We start from the raw sequence: 19,160 nt of genomic DNA, 5'->3' as shown, positions 1-19,160 counted from the left end.
GTCACTCCCTAATAGTACAGGGATTAGAAACCTACATGGCTTGCGAAAATCTTCAATCCTTAGTTAGCTAGTCAACAGATACATTGCGTGCGGGCAGCAGGATTCTTTACCTCCATGGTGACCAGGAACGGAATGAGTTTTGGCCAAGAGCCCTGTGTGTTCTCTGTCCTGGCTCAGTCTTCTCTGGGTTCTGAGCTCTCCGTGCTGCTGGGCACACTGGCTCTCTCTGGATGATGACACAGGGCCTCTCAAAGTGGCCTGTGATACTGTGATTTAAAATAAGAAACATGTATTGGGTCTTCGACCCCGTTCCTGGCACTGGGACTCCATAAACATGCACAAGGACAGGGTTTGGAGAACTTCTGGGTTGGTGAACATGTGGCAGTGTGGGCACAGTGGCACTCCTGGGGAGGGCACGGAGGCCGTGTGCCCCTTCTCACATAGCTGGCCCTGTGTAGCTCTTCCTCTGGCTGCTCTTGAGTTAGGGCCTTTATAATAAACAGATAGGTACTCTAGTGAGTAAAATGTTTCTGAGTTCTGTGAGCCACTCTAGAAAATTAGTTGAATCCAAGTTGGGGATGGTTGGAACCTCTGACCTATAGCGGATAGTCAGAATATCATAGGTGCCAACCGTACGTGTGAGTGGTGTCTGCAGTGGGGGCCATCTCGTAGGATGGAGCCCTTACCCTGGGGGATCCAAGGCTATCTGCAGGTGGATGGTGTTGGAGGGGGACCCCCCCCCAAAATGGATGGTGTCCCCGGGGGGGGATCTGAGGCCATCTGCAGGTGGATGGTGTCAGAGGGGGATCCGAGGCCATCTGCAGGTGGATGGCGTCAGAATTAGCTGAATGGTAGGACCCCCACCTGGTGTCTGAGGACTGCTGGTGATGTGATGAAACCCCCGACACACACATTGGCTTTGGGTGAGGAAGCCTGAAACCTAATGTTTCTCAGGGATCCATTTATTTGAACTATTTAAGATAAGACACTCTAAGTTAGAACCTGAATAATGCACCTATTTCCTTTGAATCCTGGAGCAGAGGAGGTAGTGGGCACACTGGTGACAGTGGGCATGGTAGTGTAAGTGGGCACCACAGTGACAGTGGGCACAGTGGTGTCAGAGGGAATGGAGGTATCGGGGCACAGCAGTGTGAGCAGCAGTGGACGGTCCATGTGGTTGTTCTGCATCGGGGTGCTGGAGTCCTCAGTTTTCCTCTGCCTGCCTCACCCAGGTCAGGAGTGTCCTCCCTGCCCCTGCTTTGTTCCCTCTTGCTCCTGTCTTCCTATGTCAGAGAAGGTTCCATAACATGCTTCTTAGCGGGATGTAATCAGTGCAGCACAATCCCTTCTCTCCCAAGGGGCTGCTTGGAATTGAGAAAGCAGCGAAGTCTTGCGGGATTTCTCACCCTGCTTCTAAAATTAGGGAGTGGGTAAGAGAGACGTGAGGCCAGGGGAAAGTTCTCATATCCTTATTATTATTTTTAATGTTTATTTTTGAGAGAGAAAGAGACAGAGTGGGAGCAGGGTGAGGGGCAGAGAGAGACACAGAATCGGAAGCAGGCTCCAGCCTCCCAGCTGTCAGCACAGAGCCCGACGCGGAGCCTGAACTCACGGATTGTGAGATCATGACCTGAGACGAGGTCAGACACTTAACCAACTGAGCCACTCAGGCACCTGTCCTTATTATTAAATGATGCATATTCTCACCTTGCTCTCTAAAAGGAGGTGGCACTTAGTGATGGACACACGATGGCCCTGGGATTATAGCTCAGTTTCACTACTGCTTGAATTGCACGAAACTGGACATTATTCTTCGTATTTTTGATTCCTCCGTCTTTTGTCTGTAATATGTGCAGGCTAATGCCAGTTGCTCAGGTATCTGCAAACGATGTCCCGCAGGCTATCTGCAGCCCACCGCCTGTTTTTATAAATAAAACTTTATTGGCCCAGGGCCACACTCATTTGTTTACAGATAGCCTGTGGCTGCTTTTGTGTTGTAATGAGAGCGAGTAGTCGGGAGAGACCGTGTGGCCCACGAAGCTGAAAGTATTTACAGTCCAGCCCTCTACTGATAGTTTATTGACCCTGTTCTATTTCATAGGATGGCTGTATGGATACAAATAAAATTGTGGCAAAGCTCACCGAGCACACCAGAGACCACCAGGAATATACCTGGAGAAAAAGTGAGGTTGATTGCCCTTTACACAGCAAAGCACGTGTACCCTGGAGAAAAAGCATGTTTGAATCCCGTGGCAAAGGATTACTGTGGCAAAATAAGTAAAACATTCTGCAAGACCCAGACAAGTGAATGCTTGGTAACAGCTCTAGAGCCATGAACTCAGATTTCATTTCATCCAGTACATACTTACTAGGCAACTACTACATGTGTGTCCCTGAGCCAGGCAGTGGAAATCCAAGCGAGGTTAGAGGAAGGTTCTGCTGCTACAGGAGTTCAAGATCAGCTGGAGGGACAAATTAAAGGGGAGGAAAAGTTACTTAAAGTATAGGTGCACTGAGGAAGGTTTGTTTCTGTACATCTTGGGAAATCATCCCTTAGAAGAGCATAGGGTGAGTTCTGAAGGACAGAGCGTCATGCCAGGCACGGACAAGGAGCGCCAGTGCCTTCTGAGCTAATAGAGTCTTGAACGTAGTTACGAAGGAACCCAGCAGATTTTAGGAATTAAGAATAACACAAATGGGAAAGATGCAGCTAAATTAAAACAACAAAATAAAAAGAACAGTAAAACTAGAGTCAGATTGTGGCACAAAACAGCGATGTGATAAGAAATAGCCTCGCTCAGAGTGTTGGAAATCAAAGTTTGGATTACCTCATTCAGAGAAAGTTTTCCCGGTGGAAGAAAGGAAGGGAAGGGAGAAAGGGAAGGGAGGGAGGGAAAGGAGGGAGGAAAGGACGGAAGAAAAAAGAACCCTTAAATTCTATTCCCCCATCTAACGTATCACTGCATTGCATTGCATTTGCTGACTCAGTATTTCCCGTACAAAGTTGATTGAATAAGGTTTCCATTTAGGGCCTCGCCCCAGGTGTTGGATAGATGATGCTGGTACTTCTGTGAAAAGCTATCTGTATTGTTTTCACGATACATGGTATTTCAATGTCATTTTACTTACTTTCTTTATAACTACAAAAAAAAAATCTATAATGAGAAATGCTGTCTATACCTCTTTGCACCAGAGCGCCTTTCTCGCCGGGGTGAACGTATACCGATCACCGATTACGTTTAACAAGGGAATCACCGTGTTGTACTTTTTCCAGAAGAGCAAGTTGGGAAACCCAGGAAGAGTGTGGTGCACATACAGCCATCTTTCCAAAGACGACGGCCCGCTCGCCTCCTGGAAATCGGAGCTCCCTTCTATCAAGACAACCAGTTGCAGGTGAAGGTCTACTGGAAAAAGACTGAAGGTGCGTCAACGCTCTTTGATGATTTGTTATTTGCATTAAGTAGCCCAGTGATCTCAGGGTGCTGGTGAGAAAAGTCGAGACACGGTGTTGATATTAAGGAACACAGGAGCTGAACAAAACCCTTTAGTCCTTTTTTTTTTTTTTTTTAATGCCTTGCTGTTGTGAAGTCTGGATGGGCAGCCCCGTCTTTCCCGGGAACCTGTATCACATTTGGAAATCAGCATCAGTCAGGTCCTTGCACGTTAACATTTCAGGGACGTTAGCCTGTCTTCACTGTGTTCTCAGAAGGCCGATCTTGTCTCCAAAATACTCATTATTTTGTGCTGTAAATTTTTGTTCTAAATGAGCTTTTTGTTTAAAAAAAAAAGGCAACCCAAATAATTGGATTTGGAGATGGAAATGGAGAAAAAAAGTCACTTATCTCAGTAGTGTTTCATAGGAACAGCATTTAGGTGGATGTCCTTTCGAAAGTTATCTGTGTTTCTGTTCTTCCCTCATTTGTTTTATGTGTATGTCCCCCCAAATATACTATTTATATGTAAAACACACACATTTTCATATAACATATGAGCATTCTACCTTGTCGCGCATTTCCGGTGACATTTTTGAATCGCTACTGTGCACAGACACGCCACACTATCCCAATGCTCCACTAAAACAAACCAGTCAGGTGCCTTCAGAAGTTCCATGCTATGATTCATTCTTCAGTAAAGATCTGCCCTCAGAATACATTCTCTTCATTCTGAGTATTTGCTGGAGTGGCTGTCTTTGGGATAAATTCATCTTGTTTTCTTTATTCGTAGCATATTTATCTTGTGTTATTGACATGGTCCTTTTGGATCTCCTGGTGCACTTTTATCCTCTCTGATGCGTTTTGAAAACATACAAAAAAATAGATTGTTTCAAGAGCTCAGTTTTTACAATTCTTCCATTTCTTCTGGAAGGGCAGTGTTGCTCCGGTATTCACTCATGTGCCATACAGGAGACTGGTGTTGGAGTTCTTCTTGTTCCGGCGGTTTCTTCACAACTGTTGACATCTGGGGCACCTGGGGGTCTCAGTCGGTTAAGCGTCCAACTTCGGCTCAGGTCATGATCTCATGGCTCATGGGTTCGAGCACCGTGTAAGGCTCGCTGCTGTCAGTGCAGAGCCTGCTTTGGATCCTCTGTCCCCCTTGATCTCTGTCCCTCCTCTGCTTGCACGCTCTCTCAAAACTAAATGACACATTAAAAAAAAATGACTGTTTCCCCAAAGCTCTGGGCTGCTACCTTGGCCCTAAATCAAATATTATGGGAAAGTTAATTTCTTTAACTTTCTGTAGAGGCATTTGGCATATTTTTCCAACTTTCTGGCATTACCACATTGTCTTAACTACTGTAGGTTTATACATATTTTTAATAATAGCCTTTCAGTTTTTTTTTTACTTTTTTTCAAATTGTCTTGATTATTCTTTGCCCTTTGTATTATTGTATAAAAATTTGCACTAGTTTTTCGATTTCCACAAAAATCTTTTGAGATCTTTACTGAAATTACAATCAATCTATATGGTAATGACTGGAGGGGCGCCTGGATGGCTCAGTTGGTTAAGCGTCTGACTTCAGCTCAGGTCGTGATCTCACGGTCCATGAGTTCGAGCCCAGCTCAGAGCCTGGAACCTCTTTGGATTCTGTGTCTCCCTCTGACCCTGCCCTGCTCCTGCTCTGCTCCTGATCATGCTCTGTCTCTCAAAAAGTAATAAATATACGGTAATGACTGGAGAATTCACTCCTTAAAAATCTGCACACTTGACATATCACTTTATTTATTCAGGTTTTAAAATTTCCTCTCAACAGTAATTTGTAATATATAATGTGGAAGCTGTAATACTTTTTAATATGATTATTCTGAGGTGTTTGTTTATTTGGATCCTATGATATATACATGCATACATTTCCCTCCATTTTATTCTCTAACTTTTGCTGCCATATATAAAAACGCATCTTCCAAGGCAGCTGGGTGGCTCAGTCAGTTAAGTGTCCGACTCTTGGTTTCGGTTCAGGTCATGATGTCATGGTTCGTGAGTTTGAACCCCACGCTGGGTGGGCTCTGTGCTGATAGCATGGAGCCTGCTTGAGTTTCTCTCTCTCCCCGTCTCTGACCCTCCCAAGCTTGCACTCTCACTCTCTCAAAATCAATCCATCTTCTATTTATGTCTTGATGGTGAATCCAACTATATTGTTATATTACTTTGCTCATTGCAACATTTCCTCTGATGATTCTTTTCCATTCTTCTGGAAAGGCAATCAATCATGTAGCATATAAATAATGAGAATTTTATAGTTTCCTTTCCAGACCTTTGACATTTTACTCCTTTCCCTTGTCTTGACGTTCAGCACAGGGTGGAATACAAGTGATCACTGCAGACGTGTGTGGTCAATATTCCCATACAATAATGACTGGAACCCACAACGACCAAGGAATCACATCTGTCTTCAAGTGCAGATTAAACTGGAACCACCGTGCAGTAGAGTTACTTTGCTGGCAGATGTAGGTTGATTTCACCAGATCACATGGCCACTTAGGAACTAAGAATAAGTCATGCTCTAACTAGAGTTTTGTCTTCCTCCAGAATGCGCTTTTTCTTAAATTATATCCATCCCATTTTCCTTTTGATTTTAAATTTGAAAGCCAAATTAACATATAAAACATAGGGGAGCCTCACTGTACCACAACCCTCTGTAGGAGGAGACTGTGGAAAGCTTTGGAGAGTCCAGCCCTCTCCGAAGTGGGAAGCATGTGTGCCGAACTTATTCCACATTTGTTCTCCTTCTAGAAGCCTGTTAGGCACCCTGTGACCTACAGAATCCCAAACCAAAGTTCCCCAGACACTTATGAAGCATGTGTACATTCATAATTATCACAACTGTAGGAAAGGAGACGCCTTTTAAATCAAAACACAGTGCTACTATTTTACGAATTCTGTTCAGAACGTGAAAATGAGCTCTCTTTCTGTTATGAAAAGGACACTTTGGCTGGCTTTCTGGACGTTTTCACTCTGTAAAATTATAATTGTGTGCACTGAATACAACTCAATAGACCCATCTCAAATGGTTGGAAAGCCTTAGGCACAAGTACCTGAATATTCTTTAATCGTAACTAATTTCCACCATTGGATACACTGAGTTGAAAACCTAAAAGAAACTAAATGTTGGTGACAAATCAGAGGAGAAGAGAATCTTGTTCACTAATTGAGACAAAATTGTAAGTAGACATTGGTTTCTAGCTATCTGTTACATTTCCTAAAAGTGAGGGTGGCCAGAACGTTGGTTTTGGACTTGGGAGTTAAGAACTCAGAAGCACAAATATGTTCTCTCACATTGAATATTCTCACAGAGAGAGCTTCAGTGGTTTTGTATTATTTATGATGACACAGCATATAATTTTGTAGGGAAGTGACTCAAACATCACATATTAGCCCACCTTAGTGCATATGGTAGTTGGCTTATAATAGTGAATGCTCTGGAAGGAAAGAAATATCCTCAACAGTGAATTTCTGGAACAATCATTATTTATAAAAGGAATAGTTGTCTTTTGTTATTCTACAGACATCAGTTCCGAATAGAATCTACAATTGATTATTTTAGGCTTTTTGGTTTAGACTTAGTGTTTGCACTCCAAAAATATGAAAAATTAGCTCAGAGAGAGAAAACATACTTCTGCTTTGAGTAGAAATGCCTTCTGCCTAGGTGTCCAGAATTCTTTTACAGAATTGTACAAAATCAGGAAGTCTGTCTCACCAAAGCATTTTTACAAATATGAAGAGAATGAGGCATTATTTCGTGAAAGGATATCATCCAACTAACATTTATTGAGCATGTACTACCTACCAGGTGCTACTTCTGGTGTTAGAGATGCTTAGAGAACAAACTCCCATCTAAGAAATGGGCATTTTCTGCTGCCTCTCCATGTGTATGTCCCCTGCCTTCAGTGTGGAGAGTTCCCCTCACCGCAGCTATTCCACGGTGCTCCGAGATGGTCTGTTTCTCACAGCTCTGAGTTCAGTCAGGCCAGCATTCTTGATCATTAGATGTTTGGAATTTAGAGATTAACACTGAATTAAAAATTGTGCAGCCTTTGATTTTTGCCAGACACTGTTGGATACATTTTACTTTTTATTTCGAGTTAGGTATATTTCAGGAACAAATTAGAGGCATCTACTTTTTTGAAGCATAGTTGAAGCATGCTGAAAATAAATTTCAGTATTTAAAAATACTTCTCAAGGACTTTTTAATTCATTTGTGGAAGGAAGAACTTACGCTCAAGAACCAGAACAGCAAGGCATTTAGGGTAGAATTTTCCTATGTATCCCCTTAGGAAACTATGTATTCCCTTAGGAAATGACACTGATTTTCATATTCTAGTTAGACACTTGGTCCTGAAGTCATATCCTAAATACAAGCTTGCAGTATTTTCATACTTGGCAAGATGAAGCTGAAGACAAGACTGACTGTCCATCTGTCTATCTTGTCTAATTTATCTATTTATTTGTGAGAGAGTGCATGGGAGCAAGTGGAGGAGGGACAGAGAGATAATCTTAAGCAGGTTCCATGCTCATTGTAGAGGCCATATTGGGACTCGATCCCATGACCCTGGGATCATGACCTGAGCCGAAATCAAGAGTCAGATGCTCAACCGAGTGAGCCACCCAGGTGCTCCAATGGTCACTTAAGCTTGAAACCATTCTTTATTCTTCTCCCCTCCACATGTTAGGTATATGGTGTCATACTTTACGTCCTTTTATTTTGTGAATCCATTCGTAGAAAAACTTACTGCTTGTGTTTACTGCTTTTCTTATTCTTGCTTATGGTCTTTCTTTTCCACTCAAAGTGGCCCCTTTAACATTTCTTGTAAGGCTGGTTTAGTGGTGATGAATTCCTTTAGCTTTTGTATGTCTGGGAAACTCTTTCTCTCTCCTTTTATTCTGAATGATAACCTGGCTGGATATTCTTGACTGTGAGCCTTTTTTCTTTCAGCAGTTTGAATATATCATGCCACTCCCTTTTGCCCTGCAGAGTTTCTTTTTTTTTTCCAACGTTTATTTATTTTGGGGACAGAGAGACAGAGCATGAACGGGGGAGGGGCAGAGAGAGAGGGAGACACAGAATTGGAAACAGGCTCCAGGCTCCGAGCCATGAGCCCAGAGCCCGACGCGGGGCTCGAACTCATGGACCGCAAGATCGTGACCTGGCTGAAGTCGGACGCTTAACCGACTGCGCCACCCAGGCGCCCCTGCCCTGCAGAGTTTCTTCTGAAAATCAGTGGATAACCTTAGGGGGTTTCCCTCGTATGCAACTGTTTTCTCTTGCTGCTCGTAAAATTCTCTCTTAATCACTCCTTTCTCCTATTTTAATTACTATTTATCTTCTGTGGACCTCCTTGGGTTGATATTTTGGGGGCTCTCTGTGTCTCCTGGATCCAGATTTCCGTTTTCTCCCCCAGATTTGGTTTTCAGCTATGATTTCCTCATACTCATTTTCTGCCCCTTTTTTCTCTCTCTTCTCCTTCTTATATCCCCCTATAATGTGAATGTTATTACGTTTCATGTAGTCACTGAGCTCCCTCAGTGTATTATCATTTGTTGTTATTAATAGTTTTGTCTCCCCTGTTCTGCTTGATTGCTTTCCATTACCGTGTCCTCCAGTATGCACTGCCTCTCTTCTTCTGCTTCCTCTAGTCTCCTGTTTATTCTCTCTTGTTGATTCTTAGTTTCTGTTATTGATGTTTTCATCTCATTGGTTCTTCGTTATGTTTTCTATCTCTCTGTTGATGTTCTCACTGAGATCCTCTAGTCTGTTCTCAAGTCCAGTGAGTATCTTTATGACCATTACTTTAAATTCTCTATCAGGCATTTTGTTTAGCTCTCTTTCTGTGATTTTGTCCTGTTGTTTCATTTGGAACATATTCCTCTGCCTCCTCATTTTGTCTAACTCTCCGTGTGTGTTTCTCTGTGTCAGGGAAGTCAGTGACGTCTCCTGCTCTTGAAAGCAGTGTCCTTATGAAGAAGAATTCTGTAGTGCCCCATATGCAGTGTCCCCTGTTCACCAGAGTCTGGCACCTCAGGGGCGTCTGCTCTGTGTGTTGTGTGCGCTGCGCTCTTGTAGCTGAGTTGTGTTTCCCTTCAGGCCAGTTGTCTTCCATGGCTCTCTCTGCCTGTTGTGGGCAGGGCTTGGTTCCTGTGTTGTCCTCTGAGAAGCTCCTGTTGGTGGGTGGGGCTTGCAGTCAGACCCGAGGTCTGCCTCCAGCCCACTGCTGGGGCTACAGTGCAGTTGTCCCGGCATGTTGGTTGCCTTCCCCTCGCCCTGGGGCAGGAGTTGCTTTGGGGTGATGTTGGCCTCTGACGGGACTGTTTGCGCAGTGCCAGGCTGGGTGCACTGCTTTAGATGGGCTCTGGCCAAAGGTGTGTTGGAGGGGGTGGGTCCCGCAGGAGAACACGGGGGCAGGGGTGTGCGGAGTTAGCAAGGTTCCACATGCAGCCCAGATCTGGCTTCAGGGGGCGTGTCTGCAGAGGAGCATTGTTAGCAAGCAGGTAGAGAGTATTTGTCCTGCAGCAGGCGTCCCTGTTTCGAGGCAGGGAGGTCGGGGAGAGAAATGGTGCCTGCCACTGTTGTTCTTGGAGAAACTTCCCAAAGATCCCTTCCCTGCAGCACATATTCTAAGGTTACTAAACAGATCTCCCTCCTGTGAACCCCAGGGGTTTCTCATCCTGTTGCTTCTGTGCTGTATCTCAGCAGGACTGTTTGTTATGCTGTCTCTTTAAAGGCGGGGACTCTGTCTCCTCACCTTCCAGCTCTCCAGAGTCATCCCTGCTGAGTTTAATGTTTAAGCTCTACTGATGGTAATAATTCAAGAAATTCTGCCCCTCTAGTTTGCAAAGCCAGACGTTATGGGCCTTGTCTTCCGTGTGTGAGTCCCCCTGTGCTTTGGGTCCCTGGTGTGAGGGTCCACGCCCATGGAGTTTCTCTCCCGGGACAGCCCTGGGGCTCTGGTTAATTGCCACCCATGTCTCTGCTCTTTCTACCCTCTTCACAGTGCCTCTTCTCTACATGTAGCTGTCATGAGTCTGTTCTGCTAGGCTTCGGGTCATTTTCTGGGTTGTTTACACTGAGGTGGGTGTTATCTTGCTGCATCTGTGTCATTATGTGAGCTTGGGATCCTCCTCCTGTGCCCTCTTCCCTGGAAGTCCAAGAAAATGATACTGAAAGCCGTGGGACTGCACAAAATTATTCAGAAAGCGGACCATGAACTCAGGCAAGGCTGGGCTCATCTAGAGCTGATGGGGGAAGGGGATGGAGTTGAAAGCGCGGGTCCAATGTCATTTGTTTTTTTTTATTTTTTGCAAGAGAGTGCCTGTGAATGGGGGAAGGGCAGAGAGAGGGTGACAGGATCTGAGCCAAAGCTGGATGCCTAACTTACTGAGCCACCCAGCTGCCCCCAATGTGTCCTTCTTAGCACCTCTTCTTAGGAAAACAGAACCATGTTGTAAACAATGCATACGACTCTTAGAGTCCCGAGAGGACTCAGCTATCACTGTATGCCACATCACAGTATTAGCACAAACCAGAATCAGTCCCCTCAGCAGGGAGTGTCAGCCCCAGAGCAGACAAGAGTCTCTTCCCATCTCACGACTTTTTTTTTGGTAACATTTATTCATTTTTTTGAGAATGAGGGAGACAGAGCACAAGCGAGGGAGGGGCAGAGAGAGAAGGAGACACAGAATCCGAAGCAGGCTCCAGGCTCTGAGTTGTCAGCACAGAGCCTGATGGGGGGCTTGAACCCATGAGCCACGAGATCGTGACCTGAGCCAAAGTTGGACGTCAACCGACTGAGCCACGTAGGTGCCCCAAGGTCAGGACAGTTTTGAAGGTCTTGAGCACAGAAGACCCAAAGTAAAGACAAGTGGCCGTGTGGTGTTTACATAGTGTTTTGGAACCTTGAGGGTCAGGGATGCTAAATTAGCAGGCTAGAATAACCAGGGAACCAGAAATTCATGCCGGGACACTGGCTCTGCCTCTGGTTTGTCCTACTCGAGCTGCCTTGACAGGAGAAGCGTCCCGCAGACTGTCCCCGGCTACGGATGACTTGACTTCACATCGGTGCCACTTTAGTGCCCGTGTGCTCCATGCGGGGGACGTGGAGGGACTCTGTTGATGGGGCCAGCGGGCTGCTGTGGGTGATGGCATGAACTACAAGGCAATGTGCGGAGACCTGAGGGCCCAAATCGGTGTTTTATCAAATTGTGTTTTCCGTTTGGTGATCTCATTGCACTAAAGACAAGCCTGAGAGACGCTGAGGCAGAAATGGCGGGTGACCAGTTTTATTCTGTCTGCCTGCGTTTAGAGTGACTTTTTCACAGCAGAGCCAAAATCAGTTAAGTCATTGTCATGAGTATAAGGAGACATGAGTACAGATTTTGTTTGCTGATGCTCCTGTAATTTAAAATTATTGACTTGAAAAAAATCATTTTTTATTTTTTCAAGTATCAACATACAGTTTTTACTTATTGGCCACATACTATCATCTCGTTCTGTTTACCTGGTGTCTCTGTACAAAATAACATTTTTAAAAAATTTTTTTAATGTTTTTTTTTAAATTTTTTAACATTTTTAAATTTATTTTTGAGACAGAGAGAGACAGACCATGAATGGGGGAGGGGCAGAGAGAGAAGGAGACACAAAATCGGAAGCAGGCTCCAGGCTCTGAGCCATCAGCCCAGAGCCTGACACGGGGCTCGAACTCACAGACCGTGAGATCGTGACCTGAGCTGAAGTCGGATGCTTAACCGACTGAGCCACCCAGGCGCCCCTAATGTTTTATTTTTTGAGAGAGAGACAGAACATGAGCAGGGAAGGGGCAGAGAGAGAGGGAGACACAGAACCCGAAGCAGGCTCCAGGCTCCGAGCTGTCAGCACAGAGCCCAATGAGGGGCTCGAACCCATAAGCCGTGAGATCATGACGTGAGCTGAAGTCAGACGCTTAACCGACTGAGCCACCTAGGCACCCCAAGATACAATTTTCGGTTCTTATCTACGTCCCTTAAATTTTCTCTTTGACCTTTCTTGTCACTTGTTTTGCTGGGAAAGGTATTTTTGGTTATCCTTATTGCTACAGAATTTAGTTGGCAAGGCCCCTAGAGCAGTTTCTTCTTGCCAGTGTTGTTAATGAGGAAATGATCCCAAGTATCAGGTTGCTATGCCAAGGAGGTCAGTAACGAGCCATTTTGAAGTTATTAAAGAGGGAAAGTGCATATTGTAAATGTTGTAATATGTAAGCTCACCCAGAAAAAGTAAGTAGAAGTCTATTTCAAGCTTCTACAATCATAAACAGTGTTATAGCATGAAAGCAGATAAGGTCTTTAAATGTTTTTAAATGTTGTTTTTTCATGTTTATTTTTGAGAGAGAGAGAGAGAGCGTGAGAGGCGGAGGGGCAGAGAGAGGAGTCACAGAACCCGAAGCAGGCTGCAGGCTCCAGGCTCCGAGATGTGAGCACAGAGCCCGACGCGGGGCTCGGACCCACGAACTTCAGTTGCTTTACAGGCACGAGTGACTAGGGGCCACCACATGCGCGGTATTTTCGTCATTGCAAACACCGTAGCTGGGCAGTGGCAGGCAGATGGCCTGCTCGCGGCCGCATGCTCTGCCCACAGCAACCTCCAGGCCTCCTCCCCACGTTCACTGCAAAGTTCTGTCTCAAGGAGATAAGCCAGTGAATCGATAAGGCAACACACCTGCCTGCTTATCTTGGGCATTAATCTGTAGCCAAATTACCTTCTGGCCTAACGTACATTTACATGCTTTGTTTGTTGTTTATGTAGCTCTGTGAGCTTTTAAGTCCCGAGAGCAGCGGTTTGTATACCTGGAACGGCACCACTTGAAAGAAAGCATATGAATTCATTCATTGACTTCATTCTTGTGTATAACGTACGATTCTTCCCCTGAAAAAAAAAAAAAGCCCCGATGCCTGTTGGGTAATTCTTAAAACCTCTGGTAAGTGGTTCCCGGAACTGATGGTGCCCGCTTGATATCCGCTCGTCCTCTCTGACTGAAAGCTCCTCTTTTCTCGATCCAAAGTGCTCCAAGTGAACTCCCACTAGAACCACCCAATCCCGTCAAAGCGTTTAACCCTCTGGAAACCTCCGTGAAACACTTGGCGTGAACAGCGGGGACGCGGTGTTAATCGGTGGCAGGGCAGTGCCTTTCCACACCTTCGGGCCCGCGGGTTGGTGAATAAACCTGATGCCGGCCACACCTCCTCTTCCCACGCTCGGCGGGGGGCTCGTCATCAGTCTGTCCTTTATCTGAGAGATTTGCCCCAAGTGAGGCCACGTGTGGGCAGTGGACACGCTGTGCCAGGGAACCCACGTTCTGTCTTGGACGGCAAGTCAGGGTTCCGCAGAGATCAGACACTCGGGCGTGTGAGGATATGCACCTGTGCACGCTGGAAGGGAAAGGTGCCCACCTGGGTCTGTGCTGGGGGAACGTGTGAGGCACACAGGGGAGCTCGTCGGACTGCTCAGTGCTCCCAGCGTGAGGAAAACGCTTCGATTTTGCCTGGGTCTGTCGGCTCTGTCAGCCACCTGTGGGATTCACACTCGGGACGCTCATTCCGTCTCCCAGGAGCAAAGACGCCCACGGCCGAGTGCCGCCCTTTCTTGTGGGGGTTCCGCTCAGCGCCGGCCCCGCGGCTACGTTTCTCTCAAGACCTCCTGACAGCCCCGTGGCTGTGACTTTCCTGTGCTTTCCGGCTGGCTCTCGCATTTCGCCAGGTTTCCCCCCAGGCTTTCCTCCCGACAGTGAGTTCTGCAGGCCCGCTCGCCTCCGCGGCTCTGCGTCTGCGGCTCCCTTCCACAGCTTCATTTCCTCCCTGCCCGTTGTCGCGATCTGAGAGCCGCGGGCTGTGCGGCCCGTGGCTCCAGACCGTCCTCTCTGTGCCTTCTGACCTTACAGATCTCAGCGTCGACCGATACCACGTGCAGTGGCTGCCGGAGGTCTGTGCCCACAACCGCAGTGCCGGAGCAGAGACCTCTTCTGGCATCACCCAGGTAAGAGACGGTGACACCGCCCGAGTCTCAGCGCGACTTCACTTCCCTCGATGTGTGGACACCGCGGACTGAGAGCTGTGCCCGGGGTACGACGCACACAGCTCGTGCTCACGGATTAGCTGTTGGGTGATCGCGAGGTGGAAGTGAAAACACAACGGTCCTTGTGTTCAGTCCTGCAGTATCCGCTGAGGGCGCCGTCCCGTGGGGGCACACGGCAGGGCCTGAAACGCAGAGGCTGCAGACACGGTTCGTGGGGAACGCCCAGGTCAGGGGGAAACGCTTCTGAGACCCCCCGTGTGTCTCGACTTAGCCGGACAGAAGCTTTGAATTGTTCTCTGAGTCCTGAGTTGGCAGCACGATCTGCGGGTGGGACGGTGCCTGTGAACTTCCGTCCGACCCTGTCACGTCCCATCTTGCTCTGCCGCGTCGCTGGCTAGTTCCTCCTCGTCCGGGGAAGGAAAGACGTTCCCTGAGTCGCAGCCGGTGTGCCAGGACCGTTTCTGACTTTTCACTTGAACAGAACGCTACGTCCTTGCAGGCAGGAACCCTTCGGTACCAGCCAGTGTGTTATTCCAAATATTTGGGGCTGATGCACAAGCTACAGAGGGCCATCAAGGGACCAACAGCAAAACGGTGCAGAGGGCGGTGAGGTGTCCAGAATATCGATGCCAGTAACTTGTCTGTGATCTAGCAGGACAGTCTAAGATTTCCAAAGGCATGGCCTCACATGTCTCACATGTTGATATACGCTATTTCGGCAGAACATTTTTCTTTGGACTATTTTCTAAGCAAGTGGGGTATTTTTAGAATCCTATCTTGATCACGTAACTTTAAGGTGGTAAGATAAAACATGTCAGTGGGTCTGCAGAAATACAGCTTTTTACTGGATTTGACTTGTCCCGACTCATGCTCGCCAACGTTGTTCCTTTTATGTTTTCTTAAGTGGTTCCCAAAGTTTGTGGCGTTCACTTAAAAAGAAAAAAGAAACATTTTTAAAAAGGGAAAAGTACTTGAAAAGCAGAGAAAGAAATGACCGGAAGCGGGGCTTATTAAATTTTTTATGGGCAGAGGCGAGGCTTCTAGTAGTTTTTTTACTTATGCATGCGTTGGCATTGTATAAAATCTGGCTTATTTTCAGGGGACCACCCAATCCTAGCCTTACCCTCTCTAGAAAGTCTGAAGGTCATAATACGCATTTGCTGAACACGTATCCCGTATCTGGTAGAAATAAGAATGAAAATCCCGAGAAAGCAGTCTGCTAAAGGCTCACACCTCGTCCACTGCCATTTGTAAAGGACGTTTAGACCCATTTATTTTCAAGCTCTGATGCAGCACGGGCTACTTTATCTGTAGCTACGGAGGCCTGCCTTCCCCGCCACTCACACGCATTCTTTACGTAGCTGCGAAGTCTGTCCTTAGTGGCTGACGTGGGCTTCCAGCAGATTCCCATCCGGAGTGTAGATTTGCTCCCGAAGAGCAGTGTTTCAGGCAGAGGCCGCCATTGGTCCCGCTCTCCCCACGGCATGCCCGGTGCCCTGGCTCTGCCCGCCCACCCGTCACCCCTGGGCAGAGGGCCAGCTGCGTCCTCTCTGCGCCTGTCCCCCACTCCGCCCACCACTACCGCCTCCATCCTGACCCGTGACCGAGGCCGCGGGCTGAGCCCCTGCATCTCGTACACGTGTGCCTCAGGCTCTGGTACACACTAGACGTCAGGAACAAATGAGACGTGGGTTCACAGTCTGGCACTCCCACCTGTGTGGCTGGCAACCGTCCCACGCGGCCTGGAAGGTCCCATGAAGCTGCTTCGGTCCTGCCACGCCGCGGTCCTGTTCTCTTCCAGGGGCCGTGTCCCACGCCATGGGACGGCCCACAGTCGTGAGGAACCAGAACATGCACAGTGTCTCCTTCGTAGTTTTTATAAAAGCCACACTGCACGCATGCACAGGAAACTATCCTGGTTAGAACAGGACTCATCTGCCACATCTTGGTCCCTAATGAGACGTATGGCTAGCATATTCCCTCTCTCTCTCGCTCTAGGAAAATTATATCATTCTTCAGGATCTGTCGTTTTCCTGCAAATATAAGGTGACTGTGCAGCCGATTCGGCCCAAGGGCCGCTTGAAGGCAGAAACCGTTTTCTTCACGACTCCGCCGTGCTCTGCCCTGAAGGGGAAAAGCCACCGGCACATGAGCTGTCCCGGCGAAGCAGGTACGTCTTGGGCTGAACGTGCATTGTGAGGCCAGCCACACTTGGAAAACATTTCCAAACTGTATTGCACAACGCCCGAGAAAGCGAACGTCCCCCGCTTTCTAAATCTGACGGCCCAGGTTGGGAGGCAGTATATGGCCGTGGGCCACATTCTGTCCTTCTAACAGCACGACATCCTCTGCTGTCACCTCTAACAGTGACATCCTCTGCTGGCAGTATCACCCCTTTAGAAACGAAGCCAAGGTTTCTCCAGTGCTTGTACTCAGGCGTGTTCTATAGAAATTATTTCGTTTTCACCCCACCGCTGTGCCACGTGACCTACCTTTACGTACTTTGCACAACACCCCTCCCCTGACCTTCCTCCGTTTGCTCTCCTTACCGGGACCTGTCCTCCTGTCCTGAGGCGGAACGAGTACCCCAGGACTTGCGAAACGCGGCTCTGACACGGGATCACTTCTCACAGCGTCACTACCCACCCCGGTCATGGCGCTCACTTCTCTCTTGAGGAAGTGGCCAGATCTTGCCACGTGGCGGAGACCTCTCTCCTCCCGTCCCCAGGGCTGGGTCCTAAAGAGAGTCCCCAAACCACCCAGCAGAGTGGCCGCATGAGACCACCTCTGGCTGACTGTCCCCGTAGGTCATGGAGGTGATGGCCTGAAGCCCTGCATGAGGACCGAGGTCAGACCGCGTGTGCCTCCCCTGGGGAGCGGCTGCCTGAAGTGCCCGCGATATGTGCAAACAGCTCCCACGTCCCGCAGCCTAACTCTGCCTCTTATGTCCTCTCCCTCCAGGTCACGTGCCTGCCAAGGTGCTCGCCAAGCCCGAGAACCTTTCTGCCTCGTTTGTCGTCCAAGATGTTAACATCACGGGCCACTTTTCTTGGAAGATGGCCAAAGCCAATCTCTATCAGCCCATGACTGGCTTTCAGGTGACCTGGGCCGAGGTCACGACGGAGAGCAGACAGAACAGCTTGCCCAACAGCATCATCTCACAGTCGCAGATACTGCCTTCCGTAGGTGTCGACTTGCTTCCTGTGTGCATGTCGCTCATGTCCGCGGCTGGTCGTCAGCGGCCACTGGAGGTGGGGGGGGGGGTACTCATGCCACAATGCGTGCCATACTGCTGAGGCGTCTTCCCACATTTTCTTCTTCTGGAGCCATTGTTGTGCAAGTGTTCGTGACCTATGATAGGTGCTGTTGTGAGCAGGGAAAACGGTCAGCGGGACATGACCTGTGATTCCTTCAGCAGCCCCGAGCCTGTCCTGTGGGCAAGTGGTTTAACCGTTGTCCCTCGGGTCCAAGCGGACCTGCCCTGTTTGAAGTGTTAAATTGGGGGAAAACAGCTCAAAGAAGCTTGTTGTTTCTCTCCCTTTACCCCCTTCAAATCTGGCGAGAGCCCATAATGAATTGGCCTGTCTTCCAGGCCACTTAATTCTTTGGATTGAAAAAAAAAAACAAAACAAACCCCATGTGTGGGCTTTTACCCTCTCTAAAAATGCCCTTAGGACATCCAACTCCTGGTCCACTGAGAAAGAAAGGAAAGAAAAAAACAAGTCCGGAAGGAAAAATTCCTTGGAATTAGAAAAGTAGTTATTCTATGAATGTGTTAGGTTTTATTGAATTCTGAAAAGAATGTGTTGGCATGAAAATAAACATGTTCAGTCCTGGGCATTGACAGATACTGTGTTTTGTGGAAAACTCTTGGCTCGTTGACTGAACTTTGGATGATCAAGAATTCACATCACAAGATGTGCAGATGAAAACTTTCAACCATGGGAAAGTCTTATGTTAAGGAACAAACACTGAAATCTCAAGGGTGAGCCCTGAGAACTGGCACTTTGGCACACATGAACCCTGCCAAGTGCGCTGGGCTGCCAGGGTCGAGCGGGGTGCTGAGAGGCAACTCGGCACAGGGCTCTGGCCGAGTGGGAGCCGCCAGTCTCCCCTGTGAGGCTGCTGCGCTTCCCACCTGCTCTGACCACTGCCACCTGTTCTCCAACCACTGTCACCTGTCCTCCACGCTCCCACCTGTTCTCTGATCACTGCCACCTGTTCTCCATGCTCCCACCTGTTCTCTGACCATTCCCACTTGTCCTCCACGCTCCCACCTGTTCTCTGATCACTGTCACCTGTTCACGCTCCCACCTGTTCTCTGACCATTCCCACCTGTCCTCCACGTTCCCACCTGTTCTCTGACCACTCCCACCTGTCCTCCACGCTCCCACCTGTTCTCTGATCACTCCCACCTGTTCTCTGACCACTCCCACCTGTCCTCTGATCACTCCCACCTGTCCTCCACACTCCCACCTGTTCTCAACGCTCCCACCTGTTCTCTGACCACTCCCACCTGTTCACCACACTCCCACCTGTTCTCTGACCATTCCCACCTGTTCTCCACGCTCCCACCTGTCCTCCACACTCCCACCCGCTCTCTAACCACTGCCACCGGTCCTCC

The 19,160-nt window shown here is 48.0% G+C and overlaps 1 protein-coding gene and 1 long non-coding RNA gene across 6 annotated transcripts in view; one reads left to right on the top strand and one right to left on the bottom strand.

The window, feature by feature from the left end:
• LOC102899438 overlaps window positions 1-19,160 on the bottom strand; it is a 561,352-nt gene that overhangs the window by 12,534 nt on the left and 529,658 nt on the right. The window contains exons 11-12 of one of the 4 annotated variants that reach the window (XR_006593107.1): window positions 16,250-17,899; window positions 12,371-15,465 (exon numbers count right to left, since the gene is read on the bottom strand). This is a non-coding gene — a long non-coding RNA (uncharacterized LOC102899438). Of the gene's footprint in view, window positions 1-110; window positions 2,463-12,370; window positions 15,466-16,249; window positions 17,900-19,160 lie in introns of those variants that run through there. The other 3 variants (XR_006593108.1, XR_006593109.1, XR_006593106.1) reach the window with 3 other exon arrangements.
• The window catches only part of ANOS1 (anosmin 1), a 187,052-nt gene that overhangs the window by 161,457 nt on the left and 6,435 nt on the right, over window positions 1-19,160 (top strand). Inside the window, exons 9-12 of one of the 2 annotated variants that reach the window (XM_023249109.2) lie at window positions 3,278-3,421; window positions 14,403-14,497; window positions 16,535-16,706; window positions 17,498-17,718. In XM_023249109.2, coding sequence (XP_023104877.2) covers window positions 3,278-3,421; window positions 14,403-14,497; window positions 16,535-16,706; window positions 17,498-17,718 — 632 coding nt within the window. Of the gene's footprint in view, window positions 1-3,274; window positions 3,422-14,402; window positions 14,498-16,534; window positions 16,707-17,497; window positions 17,719-19,160 lie in introns of both variants that reach the window. The other variant, XM_023249108.2, reaches the window with a different exon arrangement.

Source organism: Felis catus, chromosome X, assembly GCF_018350175.1.
Source record: "Felis catus isolate Fca126 chromosome X, F.catus_Fca126_mat1.0, whole genome shotgun sequence".
NCBI classification, from domain to species: Eukaryota; Metazoa; Chordata; class Mammalia; order Carnivora; family Felidae; genus Felis; species Felis catus.
The sequence above is the reverse complement of the archived record's forward strand: the minus strand, read 5'-3'. Positions and strand labels throughout refer to the sequence as shown.